At 35.5% G+C, this 26,909-nt stretch overlaps 1 protein-coding gene across 6 annotated transcripts in view; it reads left to right on the top strand.

Moving 5' to 3' along the window:
- The window catches only part of MON2 (MON2 homolog, regulator of endosome-to-Golgi trafficking), a 113,917-nt gene that overhangs the window by 53,163 nt on the left and 33,845 nt on the right, over window positions 1-26,909 (top strand). For all 6 annotated transcript variants that reach the window (XM_020891350.2, XM_020891349.2, XM_070454670.1 and 3 more), the window contains 15 exons: window positions 2,134-2,369; window positions 4,108-4,189; window positions 4,737-4,921; window positions 5,708-5,820; window positions 6,171-6,275; window positions 6,628-6,708; window positions 6,787-6,860; window positions 6,950-7,040; window positions 11,027-11,128; window positions 12,224-12,334; window positions 14,439-14,614; window positions 15,548-15,710; window positions 16,261-16,554; window positions 18,707-18,905; window positions 24,835-25,463. In XM_020891350.2, the coding sequence (XP_020747009.2) occupies window positions 2,134-2,369; window positions 4,108-4,189; window positions 4,737-4,921; window positions 5,708-5,820; window positions 6,171-6,275; window positions 6,628-6,708; window positions 6,787-6,860; window positions 6,950-7,040; window positions 11,027-11,128; window positions 12,224-12,334; window positions 14,439-14,614; window positions 15,548-15,710; window positions 16,261-16,554; window positions 18,707-18,905; window positions 24,835-25,463 (2,641 nt within the window). The remainder of the gene's footprint in view (window positions 1-2,133; window positions 2,370-4,107; window positions 4,190-4,736; window positions 4,922-5,707; window positions 5,821-6,170; window positions 6,276-6,627; window positions 6,709-6,786; window positions 6,861-6,949; window positions 7,041-11,026; window positions 11,129-12,223; window positions 12,335-14,438; window positions 14,615-15,547; window positions 15,711-16,260; window positions 16,555-18,706; window positions 18,906-24,834; window positions 25,464-26,909) is intronic.

Genomic DNA, 26,909 nt, shown 5'->3' with positions numbered 1-26,909 from the left:
CAACCATAAGCACCATCTAATTTCAGAACTTTTTCATCATTCCAGAAGAAATCCCATATCTCTAAGCAGTCAGTCAGCAATCTCCTTTCCCTACACTTTAGTAGCTACTAATCTGCTTTCTGTCTCTATTGATTTATTTATTCTGGATACTTCATATGGATGGAATCATATAGTACTCTTTTGTGTCAGGCTTCTTTTACTCAGCATAATGTCCATCCATGTTACAGGTTGTATTAGTACTTCCTGTTTGTAGCTGAATAATAGTCCACCGTATGATTATGCCACGTTTGTTGATTGTCGGTTGATGGGCATTTGGGTTGCTTCCACTTTTTGCCTATGAATAATGCTGCTATGAGCATTTTCCTGCAAGTTTTTGCATAGACATATGTTTTCATTTCTCTTGAATATATGCCTGGAGTGGAATTGCTGGGTCATATAATGACTCTACGTTTAACTATTTGATGATCTGCCAAACTTTTCCCACATGTCCATACCATTTTGCATTTTCACCAACAATGTATGAGGATTTAAATCTCTCCACATCCTCAGCAATACTTGTTATTGTGTTTTGATTATTGCTGTCCTAGTGGGTAAGTGTTATCTTACTGTATTTCAAATTTACATTTTCTAATGACCGATGACATTGAGCATCCCTCTCATTTGCTCATTGGCCATTTATATATCATCATGGGAGAAGTGTCTTATCAAATCCTTTGCTCCTTTTTAATTGAGCTGTTATTTTATTATTGAGTTGTAGAGATTCTTAACATAGTCAAGATCTAGTCCCTTGTCAGGTATATGATTTGAAAAAGTTTTCTCACAGTCTGTAGATCGTCTTTTCGTTGTCTTGATAGTGTCCTTTGAAACACAGTAATTTTCAATTTTGATTAATTCAGCTCATCTGTTTTTTCTTTTGCTTGTGGATTTCAGTATCATACCTAACAAACCATTTCATAATTTGAAGTCATAAAGATTTTTGCCTGTGTTTTCTTCTAAGAGTTTTTAGCTTTAGCTCTTACGTTTAGGTCATTGGTTCATTTTGAGTCAGTGAGGTATGAGGTAGGGCTCCAACACCGCTGTTTTTTAATGTGAATATCCATTAGTTCTCCCCTCACTGAATTATTCTTTCTCCAGTTTTAAGGAATTTAAAATGACAATTCCCTGTTTATGATTTAAAACAGAAGATTTTCATCTTTCCTTCTGAAAGCTATGTGCTAATTATGGAGTATCTGTGTTAGTTGCTCAGTCGTGTCTGACTCTTTGCGACCCCTTGGACTGTAGCCCATCAGGCTCCTATGTCCACGGGATTCTCCAGGCAAGAATACTGGAGTGAGTTGCCATTTCCTTCTCCAAATAATGGAGTATAACTTGGTCTGAAATTTTGAATGTGACACACGGATGCTCTAAATATTATCTTACCTTGTTGACAGATTGTATCTAAGATGATAGGATGACAAATGAGCTGGCTATTTCACAACAATGCTTTTCCCTAGTATGAAAACATCTTTTCTTCTTTATAGTATTGATTTGATTTTATAGCACCTTACCTTATTTACTTTCTTTTAAAAATTATAGTTAAGTTACAATATTGTGTTATTTTCAGGTATACAGCAAAATGATTCAGTAATGCACATAAACATATTTGTATATGTACATACACAAAGAATATATATATTCAGATTCATTTCCATTTTAGATTATTACAAGATATTGAGTATAGCTCCCTGTGCTATAGGACATACAGTAGGTCCTTGTTTATTACCCTTTTATATAGCACCTTATTTTGAAAGCACTGAAGTCAAAATTTGAGACGGTTTGTAATCTGTCTTTTTCTGTTCTGTATATGTGTTTATTTTTCTGATGTCAACAGTTAATATTGGCACAACTTGGGCGAGAGGCAAAAAATAAACTATTATTATTATCAGTTATGACACTGGTCAGGCCTTAACTTTTCTAAATCAGTTTCTTAGAATACCATTATGGGACCATTCTCCAAAGTAAGCAGATCTAGCGGTGGCCATTTACTTTTGCTATTAATCTTAATTTCTGTAATGTTAAATTATGGAAATAGATTTTTATATTTTTTCATTATTTTGGCTTCTCATTAAATACCTGATTTTTTCATAATTTCAGCCTAGAGATGTTGGACAAAGTTGAGCCCCCAACTATCCCAGAGGGTTATGCTATGTCTGTGGCATTCCACTGTTTGCTAGACCTTGTACGTGGAATCACTAGTATGATTGAAGGAGAGTTAGGAGAAGCTGAAACAGAATGTCAGACTACAACCACTGAAGCAGTTTCTTCGCCTACACAGTCATCAGAACAGCAAGAATTACAGTCAACATCAGACCAGATGGATAAGGAAATAGGTATATTTATTATGATTCTATGTTTTAAATTTTTATCTTGGAATAATTTTGAAGTTGCAGAGAAATTGCAAAAATAATAATTTCCATATATTCTTCACCATTCTATCCCAACTGTTAACACTACCATATTTGCATTATTTTTCTATTTATATATATCAGCATTTTTTTTCTGAACTATTTGAGAAAAAGTTTCAGACGTAATTCCCCATTACCCCTTAATACTTTAAAGTGTATTTTCTAAAAATAAGAACTGTTTCCTACATAACCACAGTATAGTCACCATCAGAAATTTAGCATCAGTTCAATATGTCATCAAATCCCAGATGTCCTTCAGATTTTGTCATTTGCCCAGTAGTGTCTGTTATGGTTTAGGGTTACATGTTGAATTCAGTTCCATGACTCTATACCCTTCTTTAGTCTGGAACAATTCTTTAATTTTTCCATGTTTTATATGACCTTAATATTTTTGAAGAGATAGGCCATTCAACTTGGGTTTATTTTTGTTTCCTCATAATTAGATTTAATAGATTTATTTTTGGCAGAGCTGCCACAGAAATGTTGCTATGCTATACACCAGTGTTGTTAACTTTATCATTTGGTTAATGGGATGTCTGCATCGTTTCTTCAGTGTAAAGTTAATTAACTTTTTGTATAGAAATACTTCGAGACATCTTCTAGGAGAGCTTGCCCTTCCTGATTTGTTTCATGTGTTTATCTATATTAGTAGAGACCCTTGTATTCCTATTTTTTTCAAAGTGTTACCAGCACAATCTGTGAGTGTCATTATTTGATTTGACACTCAATTATCCACGACATGGCCATACAGGACCCCTTTCATGCTGACTTCTATGTCCTTTTATCATCCCACCTTCTCTTGTTGTTTTCTGACCACTGCTTTACTGTCTGATACAGTAAAATGCTCTAATTCATCTTGGATTTTTCTTGTATAATCCAGGGATAAGTTATTTTTCCAGGGAGCCCTAGTTCATTTTAGTAGAGTGCAGTGTTTATAAACTAATGCATGGACACTAGATATGCTTCCTGCTACTTGAATAGGAAATATGCACATATATGAGCACACATTCCTGTACATTAAAAAATATATATATCTATTTTAAATAGCATAAGGACACACCCAGTTTTTCCAATTCTAGTTTAATGCTACATGATGTACTTTTAACTTGCCATTTTTGGTATTTCCTTCTCCAACAGTGAGAAACTTGATCCTATTTTACTCATGTGTTTACTCATTTGCATGATTTCCACTGTGTATAACCAGTCTCTTGGCTGAGCTTGCTTATTACAGTTTTACACTGCCAGCTGGTTGCATAGGCTGAAAGTTTGGCCAAACGGAAGGGAGTAGGAACTGATTTAAATGTATATTTTAAAGGTATCAGTCAGTATATAGAAAGATCTTATTATTGATATTTTAAGACAACTTAGTTTTAAGACTTCTTGGGAATTCTGTGGCGGCCCAGTGGTTAGGAACTAAGATCCCACAAACCACGTGATGTGGCAAAAAAAAAAAAAAGATTTCTTGAATCCTGAAACTGGTATGGTTTTAAAATTTTCATTTATTCAGATATATATTAAAGGTTATAGCTTTAGTATTTAACAACAAAATTGTTTTTTGAATATTTGCTATATTATCAAGTGATGAGGGGGGTTTTAGAATTTGACGTGTTGTCAAGCGCTGTGACATTTGTAATTATTAAATACTGTGTGTGTTTCCTTTAAGTTAGTAGAGCTGTTTGGGAAGAAATGGTGAATGCCTGCTGGTGTGGTCTGCTTGCTGCCCTGTCACTCCTCCTTGATGCCAGGTATTAAGTCTTTTAAGTTTTATATTGCGTGTGGCAGGTTAAAAAAAAAAAAAGAGGAGCAACAAACAATTTTAAAGTGTGTATTTAAATTTATCCTGAGAATTGTTTCCTAATACTAGTTTTTTATGTTTATAGAATATTATTATTTTTCTGCCATCCCCCTCTTCCATTACGTTATAATGGAAAATACAGTCCAAAAATTACAGAATGCCCTTTTCATTTTAAGCTTTACTGCTTAAAATTAAGATATTATATTAATCAGTTTCTTTGATGTTTTTCTTCAGAATCATGGAATTTGCTGATTTTAAAATGCTTGATATTTTTAAGTTATATCTTTGAGTTCTTGACTGTTTTCTCTGATAATGAATGTGTGTCATAAATTGCTTTTATCCAGTTCAAATTTTCAGACATTTATTAGTTAATTCCTTAAAGAAGATTGATTTTGAGTTTTTAAAATAGATTTTCTTAAAACTTTCCTGACTACCTAATTTCATTTGGCAGCATACCTAAAAATAATCATACTAAATAAAATACTTCATCTTTTCAGCACAGATGAAGCTGCTACTGAGAATATTTTAAAAGCTGAGTTGACTATGGCTGCTCTTTGTGGAAGACTGGGCCTTGTAACTTCAAGAGATGCCTTTATAACTGCAATATGCAAAGGTTCCCTGCCTCCCCATTATGCTCTTACTGTGTTGAATACCACCACTGCAGCCACACTTTCCAACAAATGTAAGATTTCAGCTTCTTTAGAGTTCTGTTCATCATGTGGGGTGACATAGTGAAGAGAATAGATTATAGAAATTCTGATTTCAAGCCTCTTTTTTTCCTACTCCCTGACTCAGACTTCTGCGAGAAGTTAATGTCCCTGAGCCTCAGTTTCTTCTATCTTATTAAAACAATGGAGGTAGGAGTAGGGAGAATAATACCAATTTTAAATAATAATTACAAGGATAAAAGAAGATGTATCTGAAAGTCATTTGTAAACTTTAGCATACTGCTGAAATGGGAATGGTTGAGTTTTTTTGTTTTTGTTTTTTTTAATAGAACTAGTAGAATGGTAATATTTGCCACCACTTAGATTAAGTTGACATTCAAAAAATATTTTTTTCTTGTTGAATACTTAGAAACATTCAAGTTTGTTACATGTAATATAGGTAAATTTCAATGTGCTGTTCAGTTTTCAAACTAAAAATGTGAGTATTGGTCTCTAAGTAGAAAAGTTTACTGGGAATGTATGTTTAAAATACTAAGTGTCTTGAATTCTGTTTTACTTGTGAGGCAATTATCAAAGTTTTATAATTTGTTAAACTTATTTAGAAAATTAAATATTTGCTTAACTTGTTTTTTTTTTTGCACCTCTTGAGTTTTTAAAATGTTTACATATGGATAATAGGTAATTAAATAAATGTCATAGTTGAACTTAGTTTGATCAAATTAATGTTCTAAAATATAACATTGCTTTGAGTACAGTATGAAAAGTATATTTAATTACTTAGGTTTTTCTTTGTGTTCTAGCATATTCCATCCAGGGCCAGAGTGTTATGATGATCAGTCCATCAAGTGAATCTCACCAGCAAGTTGTCGCAGTGGGTCAACCGCTAGCAGTCCAGCCTCAAGGGACAGTAATGGTAAAGTACTTTTTCTTTGTTAGGTAACCAGTTAATACCAATTAACTATCAAGGAAACCTTTTGTACCTTTTTTGTGTGTTTCTCAAAATTTGTCATTATACTTATTTTCTTTCTTTTATCTGAATGATACTTTTAGAAGAAATTAGATATAGAGTGACATTGTTGTAACCAACTGTGACAACACAGTTTTTAAGCAAATGAATTTGTTCTGTACAAAATCATCCAAGCCTCTTTTCTTAAAATTTTTGTTTTTTATTAGAAAATATTTGAATATGATAGTACTTTTTATAAGCTTATAATTTTTGAGAATGCATAACAGTTCTTGCAAATATATCCTTTTTTAATATAGCTGACTTCCAAAAATATCCAGTGTATGAGGACTTTACTTAACTTGGCACACTGCCACGGGGCTGTTCTCGGGACATCATGGCAGCTTGTCTTGGCAACTCTGCAGGTATGTTGTGGCCTCTGGGTCAGAGGCCAGTGTTGTTTCATCAGGTGCTATCAGTTAAACTCCTCAGTGCCTGTCGGTGCTTTGGGCAGGCCTGAATAGGCAGTAAGTATGAAAAAGGGCAGGTCGGAAAAAGAAAACAGACATGGCTCACATTATATGAAGTGATGGGATGTCTCTCATAATGGCCTGTTCTGCTGCCTATGCTTGATGTAGCGAGTATTTTGTATGAATGTTAATTACTGATTTCAATTTAGTTATTAGATACCTAGTCTGATTTTTAGTTTTAGTTATTGGAATTTTTGTAAGTTTATAGATTTCTGTGTTCTGATTTTTTTTTTTTTTAATTTTACAGCATCTTGTATGGATTCTGGGATTAAAACCTAGTAGTGGTGGTGCCTTGAAACCTGGGAGAGCTGTTGAGGGGCCCAGTACAGTAAGCTCTAGTCATTCTTACTCAGTTAGTATTTTGCAGAATGTTTATATGTTACATTTAATTTTCTTCTTCTCTTAGGTGCTAACAACAGCAGTGATGACAGATTTACCAGTGATTTCCAATATACTTTCAAGACTGTTTGAAAGCTCACAGTAAGAGTCAGTTTTTAAAATTGATACAAACATTATTGTTAGCTGTATATTTTAGATGAGAATATCTTATTTCTTCATTTTTATTTTAGGTATCTTGATGACGTATCATTGCACCATTTAATAAATGCACTTTGTTCCTTATCCTTAGAAGCCATGGATATGGCCTATGGAAATAATAAGGTGTGATATTCTTCCTTTTCTGTGTTAAATATGGTACATTATTTTGTTGAATACAGTGTATATTCATTAGGATCTTAGTGTTTTACAAGTGGGAACCACACCTTGTGGGCTAGCCCTGCTCCTTTGGGTTCTTATATTTGTGGTGGTTTTTTGAAGGGAGAGTGAAGAGGATGCTCTTTGGCTTGTGGTGTGTGCCAGTAGTTGGCTTTTCTGGTGCCAGAATGTATCATGATTTTAAATCATGTCCACTTGTGTGCTGAATATTCTAAAAAATATTTCTATAAAGAAAAATTGAACACCACATTTATAAATGTGCTCCACAAATTAGTAATCCTAATGATTACAGTTTATGGTTGTGGCAATACAAGTTTTAAATCAAGGAAAATATGTCTCAGTTTCTTTTGCCTTCATGGGATGGAAATTAAGGAGCTAGTCCTTTCTTTCTGAGAGTAATGACTCTCCCTACCTTGAAAATTAAATTTTTGCTTTGCTTATTGATTAAATGAATCAAGCAATACTTTTGAGAACATTTCTTCCTATACTCTACCATTTTCTGTTAAACTTGGAAAACACAAGAATATTTGGGTTTACTGATACCTTAGAAATTATTTAAAATGCTCTCTACATTTTAAGATGAATAAATATATTAGTTGGACCATTTACAAGAAAGTGAAGTTACTAAGAAAATGGTTAGAAAAGCAGAGAATGCAGCTTGTGGTTTATTTAACATCCAACTGTAGGACCTAAAATTACATTATTTGCTTAATCCTTAATTATAATCCTGTGTATTGTAGCTTGTCATCTTGGCTCATGTGAGTCATTTAAAGATTAGCCAAAAAGATCTTAAAGAGCAAAATTTTGTATATTATGGTACATACTTAGAGAATTATATAAACACGCAGGTGTTTGAAAATATCTGTTATAGTTTGCTCCAAATCAAGGCAAGGATAATATACAGTGAAGTAATCAAATTCTTAATACATTCTTAAGGATGTAATCCTACATTCTTAAGATTAATTCTTAACAATGTAATATTTTTAATAGATGCCTTAATTGAATCTGAGTAAGTTTATATGGTAATGACTTGAGAATTTATGTATTCACTCAACAAAGTACATTATATTTACTCTGTACATGACACTCTGCTAGAAAATATAAAGGAAATTTCTATTTTCAAAGAGCATGTAAACCACTTGGCTAATGGACAGTGTGGCAGATAAGGTGGTGAGAGAGTCGAAATAGTTTATCAATATCAGCTATTCTGAGTGAGTTAAATAGCTTAGGGAGTAAACTATACATCATAGTCCTTTAAGATGTGGTTTTAAAGTCACCAGTCATCTCATTTTTGGTCCTCATTTCAGGAATTTGTGCTAATGTGTTGAGGGAGGTAGCTGATGGTAAAGCCTGCAAATTCTTCCTTAGAAGGGGACAATGTTGATGACACTTGTGCAGGCATGCTACCAAACTGAGTATATCAACAGCAGAAATAAGAAAACAGCTGCTATCTTTGTTGTATGTCAGATACTAACTTAAGTATTTCTGTTTAATCATTTAAAACAATTCTGTCAGGTTCAATAGTAGTAACTGCTTTTTAGAGATAAAATATAAAAATAGCTTAAATACCCTGCTTGGGGTCACCTATTTAGTAATTGGTGGAGCTTGGATTTGAATCCACTTATGTCTTATTCCAGAGTTCCATTATTATAACCACTTCACTTGTGGCTTTAACTTTTGTGTGCATCTAAGTCAGGTATAGCACTTTTTAAAAATGCAAGTTAGGACCACATACCAAGCTTCATGGATACAAGACTCTTTGGGTATGAGGTCTGGACATATACTTTTAAACGCTGTGTGATTCCTGTGTATCCTCATTAGACTAAAGAGTAGGGAAAGGAGGAAATAATACTGGGCAACATTTATAGGGACTTACTATGTGCCAGGCACTTTCTAACATGAGAGGTCATTTCGGTATATTATTATCTCCATTTTATAGATTAAAAAAGCACAAAATGGAGTGAACTTTTGCTGTTTGCAGCAACATGGATGGACCTGGAGAATATTATGCTTTTAGTAAAATAAGTCAGAGAAAGACAGATATTATTTATTGTCACGTGTATGTGGATCTAAAAATAAAAAAGCTAATATAATGAAACAGATCCACAGAGAGAGGAAAGGTGGAAGGGACAAAATAAGATAAGGGAATTAAGAGGTAAAAATTTTGAAACTTTATGTTGTACACCTGAAACTAGTATCAGCTATACTTCAACAAAAAAAAAGTTACTCAAGGTTACATAGCTATTAAGTGGTCGTGTTGAGATGTTAAAAATTCATAGGCATCAGTCTTAACTACTGTATCATATTGTCTCTAGAATGATGCATTTCTTTCTACTACACTAATTTTTAGGGTACTTATAGTGTTAGCACAGGCAGGAAGAGTCAACCTGACCACACTTTTCTTAAAACCCCAGGGTGCTTGTTCAACAGTTTTTACTGAAAAAGAAAGATAATTTCACACATTTCCATTTTAGATTTTTATCAGTACTGTAAAATCAGTACAGTTTTATATAGAGTAATTACAAAATCCTTTTACTTAAAAATTATAAAATTATGCTCATAATTTACTTTTTAAATTTTAGTTGGCTTCTGTTTTTTCCAGTGCATTGTCTCCATTTGAAGTACTACAGCTGTTTATCAAAAAAATTCTAATTCTAGTCAGCTTAGTCTACATTTAAGTATATTTTACTATCTCTATTAATATTGGATTAGAGATAGTTGCCCTTTGAACTTTTTACTGAAACTGTTCTTCTAACACATGGACTGAGTAATTCAGCCATTTATGAAGTACACTGGTTCCCTTTCTGTTACTGAAATGCCAGTGACTGAGAAAAGTGGTTTGTCTTCTCTCTCTGCAGCTTTTTTATTAGAGTCTAAACTGACAGCCTTTACCTCCTCCCCCTCGACATCATAGTTCTTATCCCTGGTGTCTGTTGTCTTCTTTTTTTTTTTTTTTTTCATTTTTCCTGATATTCACACATAAAACCTAAGCACTTGAAGACTTTACTAGTAAGAATGTATGTTAGTTAGCTCAGCATGCCATAACAAAATACCATAGACGGGATAATTTAAACTATGGAAATTAAGTTTCTCATAGTTCTAGAAGGTAGAAGTCCAAAATCAGGGTGCTAGCGTGGTCAGCTCTTGTGTAGACTCTCTTCCGGATTGAAAGATGCCTGACTTCTTACTGTGTCCCTACATGGTAGGGAGAGAGGGAAAGGGAGGGAAAGAAGAGGGAAACGGAGTGCACTTATAAGCTCGCAAGCTCTGTGTTGTCTCTTCTTACGAGGATGTTAAAAGTAATGTATTGGGGCCCCACCCTTAGGACCTCATTTGACCCGCATTACCTTCTTACAAAGTTTGGGAGCAGTGGTGGAGGGTGGGGAGGGGCGGATCACAATTCAGTTCATAGCAAAATTCTTTCCTTTTGGTCAGAAGACACACATTCTGTGTGTCTGGTATAGTTTTTGGATTTTCAAGGCTTCCCCACTAAAGCAGTCTCTTCCCAACTAAATTTTTCGATTAGGAGTCATGCTGGATACTTGAGGTTTCCCTGGTGGCTCAGATGGTAAAGAATACATCTGCAATGCAGGAGACCCAGGTTCGATCCCTAGGTTAGGAAGATCCCGCGGAGACGGGAACGGCTACTCACTCCAGTATCTTGCCTGGAGAATTCTGTGGACAAAGGAGCCCTCTGGCAGGCTACAGTTATGAGGTTGCAAAGAGTTGGACATAGCTGAGCAACTAACACTTTTTAGATACTTGAGAGTGGACTGAAAGGCTTGTCACATGATTACTGAGGTTATGTCATTTATTTCAAATTAATCAAGTATATTTATAGTCATGCTCTTCACAGTATTCTCAGTTTTATTTTAAGTTGAAATACTCAAGTTCTCCTTGTGATATAAAAAAATATTATGTTTTTCTTCTAGGAACCATCTCTTTTTGCTGTTGCCAAATTGTTAGAAACTGGTCTAGTTAACATGCACCGAATAGAAATTCTATGGAGACCTCTAACTGGCCATCTACTTGAGGTAACCTCTGTTTCTTAATTATTATATTTACTTTTTGTTTATAATAATGACATACACAGTGAATTAATGATTCTGTATAACCATAAGAAAAATCAGTATTAACGTTTTTTCTTGTACTTCTCTCTGTATATTTTATCAGGAACTAAAGTTTATAGTAATCATTTTGGTGAAGAAATAGGTTGAAAACTTTATGACTAAAAATGAGTGATGTATCAATGAAATCTCTGATGTCTCCTTCACCTGTTAGTTTGGGTCCCCTTTCTTTTATTATATAATCTTTTGATCCCCTCAGCTTCAGCTGGTTCTAAAACTTCAAGGCAATTAGGACTGAGACTTAGTGCTAGACACTGCTCCTTTACAGACTTTCCTGTGATTATGAGGTAACATTTCTACAAAAGGGAAAAACCTTCTCAGTATCACTAATTACAGATCATGCCCGGGAGTTTTGTCTGGGTTTGTATTCAGACTTGAGTGAATCTGAATGATTAGGTGCTTCTTACTGACAGCTGCTTCTACCGAATACCTGTCTATGAGCAGTTTAGGTTTTGGTTGCCCTCATTGTTTCATATTATTTTAGTAATCTGAGAAGGGTGCTGTTCTTAGTAAAAAAAAAAAAGGTCCTTTTTCTTTTTCCTTCCATTTTATTGGGATTATCTTTATGAGCTATTAAAGAATATATGCACATTTCTTCATTATGGAATTCTCATCAAATGGCAAAAGTATGTTTTAAAATTTTAGCCAAGTGTTTGATTATGAAGTCGACCAGATGAGGAACTTCAGTGTCTGCTTCTTCTGTTTACCCTGCTGACATTTACTTTTATGAAATCCTTTCTTTTCTGTGAGTTGTTTAGTTTCATCTTTTATCTTCTATCTCTTTATTGCTTCCTCTTGCCTTTTATTCAGAAGGTAAGCTTACTTACATTTTATATATTTTCATATTTTCTTCAACCCTTATTGACAAACATTTTATATGACTTTTTAAATGTGGAAGAGTAGGAAATGCGATGTTGTAGTTTTTCATAAATTAATGTGTGATGTATAGCTTAAGTATACAAATTAAAGATTAATTTTTGTTCAACATGTATATACCCTTAGGTGTGCCAGCATCCAAACTCTCGAATGAGAGAATGGGGAGCAGAAGCCTTAACTTCACTTATAAAAGCAGGATTAACATTTAACCATGATCCTCCACTTTCACAAAACCAGGTAAAAAAAAGAACCTTTTTTAAAAGCACTTAAAGTCATCCTCTCCCATATGTAACTTTACTTGTAGGCCATGGATCTCTTACAGAAGGTTGATAATCCTGGATTTTCAGGATTATCTATGTTAAATTTTTAAAAAATTTTCTTGTAATAGCACTAAACTAAAGTAATAAATTACCTAGAATTGGTCTTCCCATCTAGAAGTTTCCTTCTTCATGCAGTGCTGAGGCTTCATGCTTTATTAGCCTCTTTCCCTTTGGTCCTTACCTGTCTTCTTTTTCTCTTTTCTTCCCCCTGCTCATTACCCTCTGTGCTTAGTCACTCAGCCATGTCCAGCTCTCTGCAGTCCCATGGGCTGTAGCCCTCCAAGGTCCTCTGTCCATGGAGTTTTCCAGGCCAGAATACTGGAGCGGGTTGCCATGACCTCCTCCAGGGGACATTCCCTTCCCAGGGATTGAACCTGCATCTCCTGCATTGGCAGGTGGATTCTTTACTGTCGTGCCACCTGGGAAGCCCTTACGTGGGGAGAAGCAAGTGGCAGAAGAGGCAAGCACAATAAAGTAGACTTTTATTTTTAGATAATTTTAAAGGTTATTTTATACTTTCAGAGTTTTCTTTTGTTGTGCATCCTTTTTCCTGACTCCCATAATCATTCACATATATCTTATACAGTTTTTTAAAAGTCTGCCAAAGTTTTGTTTAAAGATGGAGTTGGAGTGAGGCATCTAACAGCCACTCACATTGCCCTTACTATCTTACTGTATTGTATGTGGGCGTACTCTACAGATTCCTCAGCAGATAATCATTGGGTATGTACTGTATGCCAGGCGATGTTTTAACTCTTATAACAGAATGATGTACAAGACAGAAAAGTTTCTTAATTTTTATAGCTTACATTTTAGTGATTGCATATTTTTTTCCTATTGCAATCTGATTTTTTTGTAAAGCCCTTTTCATGTATATATTCTCAGCATCCAGCTTAATACCTGGCACATGGTAAGAGCTTAATATGTTTGTTCAGTCAGTGAGCCAAATAAATGAATCCTTGGAGAGAAAAAAAAATAAACAAGTGCTTTCAAATGCTAAAGGAGTAGAATAAAGTGCTCTTTGCACTTTTTAACAGTAAAAAAGTTTTGTGGTTTTGTGTCATCTTTGTCTACTAGTTCATTTTTAGCAGTATTGAGACTTTTAAATTTAAATGCATGTGGTACATATTAATAGAGTAAAAAATGAAAGTTAATTTTAGAAATTGGGAATTGTTTTCTTCTCTCCAAATAGAGCTAAATATATAGAGGTATATTTTCTATAGTGAGATTCATTTGTATATAGATCTGTAACTTTAATACCTTTTAACATCAGGTTATTCCCTATTTATTCTGAAATATAGTATCTTGAAGGCAGATTTTTATTTTCTGTTATTAAAATATAAGACTTAGGGACTTCCCTGAAGTCCAGTGGTTGGGAATCCGTGCTTCTAATGCAGGAGGGGTGGGTTCCATCCTTGGTTGGGGAACTAAGCTCCCATATCTTACTTGTGTGGCCAAAACATAAAAACTTTAAAAAGACTTACGGGGCTTCCTGGTGGCTCAGTGGTAAAGAATTCGCCTGCCAATGCAGGAGACACGGTTTCAATCCCTGATCTGGGAAGATCTCACATGCTGCAGAGAAACCAAGCTCACGTGCCACAGCTGTTGAGCCTGCGCTCTAGAGTGTGGGAGCTGGGACTGCTGGGCCCACACGCTGCAGCTACTGAAGCCCGTGTGTTCTAGAGCCCATGCTCTGAACAAGAGAGGCCACCACAGTGAGGAGGCCGTGCCCTGAAACTGGAGAGGAGCCCCTTCACGCCGCAGCTAGAGAAAAGCCCGAACGGCCACGAAGGCCCAGGACAGCCAAAATAAATAAGTTAATTAAATTATTATTTTTTTTTAAAGATGACAAGATAATCCTAATGGTTACTGTTAGAGAAATCATTTTTGATGTTTATTTTCCAAAAAAATTTCTTTTTACCATTGCAGTCTGAGTGAAGGTGAGTTTAAACTTGAAAGACAATAGCAGAACCTTTCTATGTTCTGGAACTTCTCTGATTAGCTTCTTACCTTCTCTTCAGAGGCTGCAGTTGCTTTTATTGAACCCATTAAAGGAGATGTCCAATATTAATCATCCAGATATACGACTCAAGCAATTAGAGTGTGTGCTGCAGATTCTTCAGAGTCAAGGAGACAGTCTTGGGCCTGGATGGCCATTAGTGCTGGGAGTTATGGGAGCAATCAGAAATGATCAAGGGTAAGTGTTTAAAATTAACATCCAAAAGGTAATAGGAAAAGGGAATTCTGCCTAAAATTATGAAATGATCATTAATTTTTTATGTATGCCTTTTTTGCTTAAGATTATGATCTAAAATAGTTTTCCTTACCCTACTCCCAAGTGGCTGTAGGGAATCATTAGGGCTCACTTTTATTTTGGAAGGATGGAAAAATTGCTATTTCTTTGTCATTTATACATGAATACAAGGTTCTTAAAATAAAAATGCATCAAATAAACTTTCCCTTTCTCATTCAATGTCTAAATTTTGTTTGGCTAGTTGATGCAGAATAAAAATAATATGGTATTAATACATATTTTCTCTTTTTAGTTTACAGTTTTTCTGATTCTCATGAGCTTCTTAATTTTTATTGGTTAATTATTTTAAGTAAGCATATCTTTTTTCAGTAAGTTCAGTTCAGTCGCTCAGTCGTGTCCGACTCTTTGTGACCCCATGAATCGCAGCATGCCAGGCCTCCCTGTCCATCACCAGCTCCCGGAGTTTACTCAAACTCATGTCCATCGAGTCAGTGATGCCATCCAGCCATCTCGTCTTCTGTTGTCCCCTTCTCCTCCTGCCCTCAATCTTTCCTGGCATCAGGGTCTTTTCCAATGAGTCAACTCTTCGCATGAGGTGGCCAAAGTATTGGCGTTTCAGCTTCAGCATCAGTCCTTCCAATGAACACCCAGGACTGATCTCCTTTAGGATGGACTGGTTGGATCTCCTTGCAGTCCAAGGGACATATCTTTTTTACATTTATGTAAATGTTGAAGTACTGTATGAGTACTGTGTTAGGGAAGATTTTCTTCCAATTTTAAGATAAAATTTTGATTTGTTCAAGTTATTATAATGTATGTATTTTTCCTTCCATTTCTCTTAAATACATGAGTATAGATTTTCTTTTGTATTTTCAGAGAATCCTTGATACGAACGGCATTCCAGTGTCTTCAGTTGGTTGTGACAGATTTTCTACCAACAATGCCTTGCACTTGCCTGCAAATAGTTGTAGATGTTGCAGGTAGCTTTGGACTTCATAACCAAGAACTTAATATTAGTTTAACTTCAATAGGTTTATTGGTAAGTATGATTGCCTTTCTTATATAATCTAGAAATCATTGTTTGCAACTGAGAGTGAATGCTAAGCAAGTGTGCTTTTGACTCTGTAGGAATCATTTAAATGACTTTTAAGTACATACCAAGCATCTTGTATGAAGGGTTAAGTAATATTATTTAAGAAATAATTCTTTAAGAGCAGAATATGTGGAATAATTTTGATCTATTGAGCTGAAATTTGGGTTATATAAGATTTGTTATGGAAGGGTTTAGTAAACAGATAGTGGTACATACAAGAGAAATAATCAGTTGACTCTACTGATATTAACATAAAATTTAAATTTTAAATGCAATTTTTAAAAAATATTAAAAATTAAAGGTTGCACTCTCAAATTCTGAAATCATATAGATAAACTTAACAGAGGAAGAGATATTTTCATTAAATCCATTCTACTAGGAAAAGAGTTTCTGATGTAATTGCTTTTAAGTTTTATTCTGAAAATCTATTTGTTGTATATCTGTGTGTTTAAAATAAAAATCTCTGAATAGGTATTTTTTTTCCTTGGCTCTTTAGTGGAATATTTCAGATTATTTTTTTCAAAGAGGAGAAACTATTGAAAAGGAATTAGATAAAGAAGAGGCAGCACAGCAAAAGCAGGCAGAAGAAAAAGGCGTGGCTTTGAATCGGCCATTCCACCCTGCACCACCGTTTGACTGCTTGTGGTTGTGTCTTTATGCAAAGTTGGGTGAACTGTGTGTAGACCCCCGTCCTGCTGTCCGCAAGAGTGCGGGACAAACTCTGTTTTCAACAGTCGCTGCCCACGGGACTTTGTTACAGCACTCCACGTGGCATACTGTCGTTTGGAAGGTACCGTAAAATACCTTGCGTTATCAGTTGTTAATTGAAACATGCTTGTATGCTTTTTCAACAGCAACAAATTAATTTAAAACTTTAAAAAATTTTCTTAGTTTTTTTATTGAAATATAGTTGCTTTAGAATATTATGTTAGTTTCAGGTGCATAGAAAAGTGATTCAGTTATACATATATATGTTGTTTTGTTCCTATTAACTTTTAAAGAAGAATTTCCATCCATTTGTGCTTTTGGCAAAACAGGAAATTTTAGCTTTGTCATATTTTTAATTGCACCTTGCATATTAGCAGATTAAATACTTAAAGCCTCATTTTTTAAAATTGGAGGATAATTGCTTTACACTGTGGTATTGGTTTCTGCCATACAACAAAGTGAACCAGCCATATATATGTATTTCTTTCTTTCTTTCTTTTTTTTCTTTCTTTTCTTTCTTTCTTTCTTTCTTTCTTTTTTTTTCTTTCTTTCTTTTCTTTGTTTCTTTCTTTTCTTTCCCCTCTTCTTGAGCCTCCCTCTCACCCCACCCCTATAAGCCTCAGTTTTTTATCTCTTTGATTTCTGCCTTTTCACTTCCTTTTCCCCATTTTCCTGATGGTAAAACCAGTAGTTGCTAAACTTCCACATATAATTCAAATATAATTAAATGAAAACTTTATAAACAATATCAATAATAGTGAAATTCGTTTGTAGACTCACCAAACAAAAATCACCTCCCATTTGTAAATTCTACGTTTGTTGAAGTATGCAGTTTCATTTTTTAATTTTTCATTTTTATCATCTTTTTAAAACATTCTTTCAAAGTCAGCAGCTTATTAGTGAGTATCCCGTCTTTGCTAAAAGGCTCTCTTTTTTTTGTTGCTTAATCTGTTCCATTTTAATAAAACTCTTATTTATTATCCTTTACTGCTTTTGTGAATTTTTGAAATTAGTAAGTTTGACAGTAGGCAGTATGGTAAACTTTAATTGTATTTAACAGTGTTCTGAGTTTAATAACAAGACCTCAAAATGTCTTCTTAAAAAATTAATAATGTATGTTCCTAATAAAAATAATTGAAAGCCCTACTCCCTCCTGTGTCTTTTGTTTCAGCTCCTTTCCCTAGCTTTATCAGATCACAGACAAACTTAAGAGTCCTTTACTATTTTAAAAAAGCAGACTGGTATTTTCTCTGACTCCTGTTTCCTTTTCCTAACTTCATTATTAATCTTGCTGCCTAAATCTCAATAATTTTTTCTTTCTCACTTCCACTGCATTCCCTTAACCCTTGTAATTTGATATCCAGATTATTCTACTTCAAAGTATCTTAAACATTAGCATGTAACAGCATCGCCTAGAGCACTGTTAAAGCCCAAATTGCTGAGCCACTGTACCCAGCCCGCTGGAGGTTCTGATTCCTTGCCGTGGCGTGGAGACTGAGAGTCTGCGTACCTGTGACGCCCCTGGGTGGCGCCCCTGGGTGGCGCTGATGGCTGGTCCTGAGACTGTGTTCAGAACCACGGAAACTGTCCATCGGCTCTGCCGGCCGTCTTCTAATTGCAGCATCTCTTGCCCCGTACTCAGTTTTTCATGCTGCTCCTTTCTTCGTAGCATTTGATACTGCTGATTATTTTCTCTGTGAAATTTCTTTTGGCTTCTGTTTCACAGTGTGCATCTGCTTCTCGATTCAATTTTGTTTTATTTTCTTGGCCCCTATTCCTTCCCCTGAATCTACATGTTAAATAAACATCCCCCAAATTCCAACTGCTTCCTACTTGATTTTTTTCAAGCATCCTCATCCAGACATGAAATTTCAGTAGTTACCTCTATCTAGATGTCACTCATACTTAAAATTTTTTTTTATACTGACATTTTTTTGCTGGAGCCCTCTCTTTAGCTTCGTCCCCTTCTTGTACATTATACCTTAGGTGCTCCACTGGTACTGAGTTCAACAGGTCTTAAGTGATAGTCTGTTCAGTTCCCTTTAATTTTTTATATTCCATGGCCTTAAGGATAAACTGAAGAATATAAGGATACCTCTGTTGGTCAGTTTCCTCTAAGATACAGGGATTGATCAAAATGTCAGGTATAATTCTTTGTAACAGTGCTTAATTTCTTATGCTGTTATTTATGCTATGTTATCAGTATTTTTATATGCATTATCACAAATATTCAGGTTCTCTTTCATCTGCTGGACCGAGTTAGAGAGTCTTCTACCACTGCAGACAAAGAAAAGATTGAGTCTGGAGGTGGCAATATTCTCATTCATCATTCAAGGGACACAGCAGAGAAGCAATGGGCTGAGACATGGGTTTTAACATTGGCCGGAGTTGCAAGAATCTTCAACACCAGAAGATATTTACTTCAACCTTTAGGTAGATGTGCATTCTGTTTTTTTTTTTTACTGAGTATACAAGTAATTAATGTTAAAGGAAATTTGGAAAATACAGATTCTTTACATATTACATACATTGTTATTTGATAAGAATAATCCATTTTAACTGCCAGTCTTTGTTGTTACTTGTGGTATGAGCATAAGTGTTTTCATTCATTTCCTTGAAAAAATACGTGTACCTACTGTGGGCGAGTCTTGGGGATACAGTGATGAGCCAGATACTTACCATCCTTGATATATCCTGGGTATGAAGGAGGAACTGTAATTACATAAATAAATAGAAAATTGCTGCAATGATCAATGCAGTTTATAATAGATTGTGAGCTTATAGTAGATACTTGACCAGGCCAGTGATGTATATATAGGCTTCTCTGAGAAAGCAGTGTTTTATCTGAATAGTAGTTCACCAGGCAAGGGTAGGGTGAACTGAGGAGAGCCTTACAGGCAGAGAGTGTGTGTAAAAGAGATGAAGGAAGATTGAGGAGATGGAGATGGTGTGGCTCCTGGCACGTCTGAAGGTCTGGAATGAAGAGAACACGGAAGAGAGTGATTCTCAACGAGCTTGTAGAGGTAGAGGCCAGATGTCGCAGCACTTTGTAGGTTATGTTCAGAAGACTTCACTCTAAGAGCACTGAAAACCACTGAAAGACTTTAATCCATGACGTGATGTGTTCAGATACAGAGTTCAGAAAGATCACTTCAGATGGTACGTATGGAATGGAATGGTCATAAAGAAAAATGGTAGGATACTATTAGATTGGTTAGGAAACTTGGTGGTGTATAAATAGATCAGTGCTTCTCAACTGAAAATTGGCCAAAATTGGGCCAGTTCTGCCCAGCCTCCTCCCTCCCTCCACAGGATATATAACAATGTCTGAGACATTTCTGGTTGTTAAGACCAGGGAGAGGCAAGCACACTGGCTTCTGGGGAACTAAAAGCCAGGGACGCTGCTGCATGTCTTACGATGCATAGGACAGCCCCTACAACAAACAACTATCCAACCCGGAATGTCGGTAGGACTGAGATCCAGAGACCAGTGTAGGTTATAACACCTTCAGTTCTAGTGGCAGGCATGGGAGTGGTTGAGAAAAGTAAGCAAGTACAAAACAAAGTACTTGTAAAGTACTTGTAAACAAAGTACAAAAAAACTTTTGTACATAACTGTGAGCAAACTGTACATGTTATTTTTTCAACTTCTTATTTTATGTTTGGCTTTTTTTCTTCTCATTATGTTAAAAGCATAAGCATATTTACAATATTCATAGGCATTTTTGTGTGGTGTTATATGTGCATTTTAAGGCTATCTCATACATATCACATACCTATATATTTGATGATCTATATATTTGATGTGTATACATACACATTTTAAATCCTAGTTTTTTATTTTCATATAAAATTTACATACGAAAAGTGCTAATCTTAACTGTATTTTTGCTAAGTTTTGACAAATAAGTATCATTTTTCTGTGATACTTTATCTTAAAAGCTAAGATGTAATAGATACAGGTTTAGATTTTTAAAAATGAAGACATGATTCAGTTCATATAGCTTCAGTAATCTTATAATTTAACACTAGGAAATGGTTTTTATTATTATTTTAGAATAAGATTATGGTGTCAAGATGATGCTGGCCTCATAGAATGAGTTCAGAAGTGTTCCTTCCTCTACAATTTTTTTGAGTAGTTTGAGAAAGATACGCAATAACTGTTCTCTAAATGTTTGGTAGAATTCACCTGTTTAAGCCATCTAGTCCCAGACTTTTCTTTGTTGAGAGTTTTAAAATTGCTAACTCCATTTCAGTACTGATAATGGTTCATATTGTCTGTTTCTTCATGGTTCAGATAGGAAGATTGGGAGATACTTTCTAAAATTCTCTCCATTTCTTCTAGGTTGTCTGTTTTGTTGGTGTATAGTTGTTCATAGCAGTCTCTTATGATCCTATGTATTTCTGTGGTATCAGTTGTAACATCTCCTTTTTCATTTCTGATTTTATTGATCTGGGTCCTCTCCCTTTTTGTCGTGATGAGTCTGGCTAAAGGTTGTCACTGTTTTCAAAGAACCGGCTTTTAGTTTCATTGATATTTTCTATTTTTTTGTAAGTCTCTATTTCATTTATTTCTGCTCTGATATTTATATTTCTTTCCTTCTACTAACTTTGGATTTTGTTCTTTTTTCTCTAGTTCCTTTAGGTGTAAGGTGAGGTTGTTTATTTGAGGTTTTTCTTGTTTCCTGAGGGAATCTTGAATTGCTGTAAGCTTTGCTATTGGAACTGGTTTTGCTGGTGCCCCATAGGTTTGTGGGGCTGGCCTGGTGGCTTAGCTGGTGAAGAGTCTGCCTGCAGCACAGGAGACCTGGGTTCCATCCCTGGGTTGGGAAGATTCCCTGGGGAAGGGGAAGGCTACCCATCCCGGTATTGTGGCCTGGAGAATTCCATGGACTGTATAGTCCTTGGGGTCACAAAGAGTCAGACATGAGTGAGTGCGTTCACTGCCATAGGTTTGGGATCATTGTGTTTCCTTTTTTATTTGTCTCCAGGTACTTTTTGATTTCCTCTTTGATTTCTGTTGTGACCCATTGGCTCTTCAGTAGCACATTGTTCAGCCTCCACACGTTGGTGTTTGTAGATTTTTTTCTTGCAGTTGAAAACTTTGCCATTTGTAGCCACATGGGTGGACTTGCAGGGCATTATGCTCAGTGAAATAAGTCAAACAGAAAGACAAATACTGTGTGATATCACTTCTGTGTGGAATCTAAAAAATGCAGTGAACTAATGAGTATAATAAAAAAGAATCAGACTCCCAGATACAGAAGACAAACTGATTGTTCCCAGTGGGGAGAGGGAGGAAGCAGGGCAACATCGGGGTAGAGGGGCTGGGAGGTATGAACTATTAGATTTCAGAGAGGCTAGAAGGGTGTATTCTACAACATGGAGAAGATAGGCAGTGTTTTATAATAACTGTAAATAGAGTATGACCTTTAAAATTGTATAAAATTATAAGAATTTTTTAAAAGTAATGTTTTAACATAACAAAGTACAATATGCAATTACACTCAGTCTTTTAGAAAGAGGACTTCTTCCTAGACGTAGAATATATTAATAGAAGAACTGCAGATTTTTTTCCTTCTTATAGCGTGGAATATTCTAAACCTGAGACTAGGTCACCATTCTGGTGGGTGAATGGAATGTTTAACCTGTTTTTTGAACTGCGATGGCAGCAAGCAGAAGTATTTTGTTTTGCTGTTTTGGTAGTTTTTAAACAAAATTTGTTAAAACTGTTTGAGCAGTTACTAAAAAACCTGTTTTTTTGTTGTATGTAAATTACGCTTCAGTTTCAATTAAAGAGTATGGAGAGGAATAAACATATAACTGGACAAGTGTTAGTGGTTTATCCTGTAAAGCAATGCAGCACTTCCTGTTTTATACCAGACTTAGTTCCAGCTTTCCAATTGATTGAATGCTTCCTCAGTCGTATGGGTTTATCCCTTCTTGAAAAAACCTAGTCTTTGATAGCTTTTGTGAAGTGAAAGTCTTTAAAACGCAATTATCTCTATATTTCATAACCTACTTATGTTATCCTTTGCAAAATGTCAATTCCTCTGATTTTTACATTATTTAAATACGAAGAGGTGAGTAATAATCCATGCTGTTATCAAAGCCATTGGGCCAGATGTCTATAGGAACCAGGTCATTTTTTGCTGGGCTTAAAAGGAACAAGGGCTTCCCTGGTGGCTCAGTGGTAAAGAACCTGCCTGCCAGTGCAGGAGACACAGCTTTGATCCCTGAGAAGGAAGATCCCAGGAGAAGGAAATGGCAATCTACTCCAGTGTTTTTGCCTAGGAAGTCCCTTGGACGGAGGAGCCTGGTGGGCTACAGTCCATGGCGTTGCAAAAGAGTTGGCCATGACTTAATGACTGAACAACAACAATAATAGAAACAAACCACACCTGGTTTCGTTGTAGAGAGTTTCATTATAAATGTGCTTGGTTGGTCACAGGATTAGAGCAAGAGGTTGAAATGATGAGTGGAAACAGCCGCCACCATTCAGCCTGTGCTCTGCTGATGGTAGATCAGTTGACTTGATTTTACATGAGAGAGATAAGTTCAGCCTCATGGTCAAAGGACAGCCTGATTTATGGTGCATGTTCTCCTGGCAACTTACTGATACAGGGAAAAAAATGTTTAAGAAAATTCTGCAGCTATAAAATTATTTAATATGAAAACCCAAGTGTAAAGTTAAGATTTTTATGGAGTGTGACTTAATTTATTTTAAACATTTAGGTAAAAAATGTGAATCATACTGTTATAACTTTTCCTATATGCTTAAGAATAGGACCATCTTTTTTTTTTTTTTTTTAGTGGCCTATTTTAAAGGTATAATAGTATCCCTCTTTTATTTATTTTTTATTTTTATTTTTCATTTATTTTTATTAGTTGGAGGCTAATTACTTTACAACATTGCAGTGGTTTTTGTCATACATTGAAATGAATTAGACGTGGATTTACATGTATTCCCCATCCCGGTCCCCCCTCCCACCTCCCTCTCCACCCGATCCCTCTGGGTCTTTCCAGTGCACCAGGTCCGAGCACTTGTCTCATGCATCCAACCTGGGCTGGTGATCTGTTTCACCCTAGATAATATACGTGTTTCGATGCTGTTCTCTTGAAACATCCCACCCTCGCCTTCTCCCACAGAGTCCAAAAGTCTGTTCTATACATCTGAGTCTCTTTTTCTGTTGTGCATATAGGGTTATCGTTACCATCTTTCTAAATTCCATATATATGTGTTAGTATACTGTAATGGTCTTTATCTTTCTGGCTTACTTCACTCTGTATAATAGGCTCCAGTTTCATCCATCTCATTAGAACTGATTCAAATGAATTGTTTTTAATGGCTGAGTAATATTCCATGGTGTGTATGTACCACAGCTTCCTCATCCATTTGTCTGCTGATGGGCATCTAGGTTGCTTCCATGTCCTGGCTATTATAAACAGTGCTGTGATGAACATTGGGGTGCACGTGTCTCTTTCAGATCTGGTTTCCTCGGTGTGTACGCCCAGAAGTGGGATTGCTGGGTCATATGGCAGTTCTATTTCCAGTTTTTTAAGAAATCTCCACACTGTTTTCCATAGCGGCTATACTAGTTTGCCTTCCCACCAACAGTGTAAGAGACTTCCCTTTTCTCCACACCCTGTCCAGCATTTATTGCTTGTAGACTTTAGGATAGCAGCCATCCTCACTGGCGTATAATGGTACCTCATTGTGGTTTTGATTTGCATTTCTCTGATAATGAGTGATGTTGAGCATCTTTTCATGTGTTTGTTAGCCATCTGTATGTCTTCCTTGGAGAAATGTCTGTTTAGTTCTTTGGCCTATTTTTTGATTGGGTCATTTATTTTTCTGGAGTTGAGCTGGAGGAGTTGCTTGTATATTTTTGAGATTAATCCTTTGTTGCTTCGTTTGCTATTATTTTCTCCCAATCTGAGGGCTTTTTCACCTTGCTTATAGTAAGAATGGGACCATCTTAATAAAGGTAGATAGTTAGATTGAAGATGTTGCTGAAAATTTTTTGTTTTCACTCTTTTACGTTTTTATTCTGTTCTCCTTAGGCAGAAGTATTAGGATAGAAAGGTGTATACATACATTTATGGAGTTTTAAGTTCAAAACCTTGTTTGATATACTCATTATCCTTTTCTTGGTGCCATTTGTTCCTGTATCTGACAAAATTTTTTTACTGGATTTTTGGGTTGTGATGGTTTTAACTCACATTGTTAGTGCCTAAGCATATCTTTTTCTGTTTCTATAGGAATTTAAGCAGAAAAATAAAGCAAATAAACTTTCAAGTGTCTAATAGAGACAATTTGATCACTTTTATGGTGATAATTTTTTTCCTCTTCCTCATATAGGAGATTTTTCAAGAGCATGGGATGTTCTTCTTGACCATATACAATCAGCAGCACTCAGCAAAAACAATGAAGTATCTCTGGCTGCACTGAAAAGCTTCCAGGAAATTTTACAGATTGTGTCCCCTGTCAGAGATTCAGATAAGCCTGAGACACCACCTGCAGTTAATGTCCCTGTGCCTGTTCTTTTAGGGCCTATATCAGGCCCTAGTCTGAATAGGCCATTTGTAAGAACAGATTCCATTGGAGAAAGACTTGGAAGATATAGCAGCTCTGAGCCACCCGTAATTACCGATGAACTTGAAGATTTGAATCTCTGGTGGGCTGCATGGAATACCTGGTGCAGAATTGGATCTGAAAGCACCAGGCCTCCTGTTTCAGTTGATAAACTAACTTTCATTCCCAGCCAGCCTTTTCTTACAGCTTTGATTCAGATATTTCCAGCTCTCTACCAACACATAAAAACTGGTTTCAGCATGGATGACTTGCAGAAGTTGGGAGTCATATTGCACAGTGCTGTTTCAGTCCCAATAAGTTCAGATGCCTCCCCTTTCATTCTTCCATCTTACACTGAAGCAGTTTTGACAAGCTTACAGGAAGCTGTACTTACAGCTCTAGATGTTCTCCAAAAGGTAATCGAATTTTAGTGGCTGTCTAAGCGATAATGCATATGGTTCTCTGGAATTTTTTTACTTTGCTAAATATTTTTTGGGATAATTCCGGATCATCAAGATTGTTAATGTATGTCTACTTTGGGCTGCATTCAAGATTTTAAAGATCCAGCTATTTTTAACACTTGTATTTTTCTAATATATTTTAAAAGGTAAATTCAGGTTTATTTTGAGAGTCATCAAGAAGCTGCCTGCATTCTCTTGTTTCTGTTCACCAGCATTTTTGGTTTGTTCATTCCACTCTTCACGAGAATATATACTTTTGGAGTGATAACTCTAGTAAAGCATTCCTGTAATTAGAAAATTAACTAGCAATGAGAGTATATATTTTTTATCTGTATTTTAATTTTAGCTCTTGAGTTGTTGGAAACCCATTAAAAGAAGTAAGGATAAATGTGTGAAGTGTTTTACCTCACAGAAATTTTAGAAAGATATATTTTAACCCGTGTGTTTTGTTACTCTGAAAAAAAAAAATTAAAACAGATCTAAAAATTATTGAGCAAATTCCAGTTGGCAGGCAAGACCAAATCAAAATCAGAGAATTCTTTAAACTGTCAAGGTAATTGTTAGCACAATTAACAACCACCAAAATGTTGAACAAAACAAGTATGAACTAAAGAGTCAGCGATCCCAGCAAAGTAGTTATGACATTCTAACAAAATTAGAATGGAAGTGGATTCTGATTACACACATGTTATCAGTAGCCATTTGGGTATTGTAGATCATGCTTTCTAATTAAACAATTGCATTATATCCAACTGGATTGATGAAAACTTTCACAGTAGTAATAGTGGTTTCTACCACAACAGAGTACACCTTGATTATCTCTGGAGGAGGTCTAGCTGAGCAGTAATTCCTTGACCACCTTACCCCTAGTTACTCTGTGCAGAGAAATTGTATAGAAACGTAAAGTGTAAGACAGTCTGACATTTTAATAATTTTATTATAGGGATGATCAGTTTTCCATAATTAAAAGAGCTGCTTTTATTTTCAGTGGCAGAAGGAAAGTAGCCTGTCAGTAATAATTTTTTTCTTCCTGACTGTGAGCATAAGTTGTTCATAGACTACTGTGAAGGGAATGGAAAAGTTAGAAAAGGAGAGCATAGACTTGTGGGAAGCCCATAGTCTAGAACTCTCACTCAGGTGTTTAATTCAGGTTTTATACATATGTAGAGGATAGTAAACAAAGAAGAAACAGCAAACCCCCAAACTTTTTTCCTAGGGAAAAAAGCATATAATTTTTCTTAGAACAAAACCTCTGCTTTAGCGATAAGAGAACAAATAGAATCCTATATCCCAAGTAGGCATTTGTTCTGAGCTTGGAGCTTTTAATGGCTTTGAAAAAGCATATACTTTCAATTGGAAGGTTAGGAAGTTTTATTGTTGGAAACTTTGGAACTTTTACTT

The sequence above is a fragment of the Odocoileus virginianus genome, chromosome 24 (assembly GCF_023699985.2).
Source record: "Odocoileus virginianus isolate 20LAN1187 ecotype Illinois chromosome 24, Ovbor_1.2, whole genome shotgun sequence".
NCBI classification, from domain to species: domain Eukaryota; kingdom Metazoa; phylum Chordata; class Mammalia; order Artiodactyla; family Cervidae; genus Odocoileus; species Odocoileus virginianus.
Note: the sequence above shows the minus strand (reverse complement) of the source record. Positions and strands in the feature narration are given on the sequence as shown.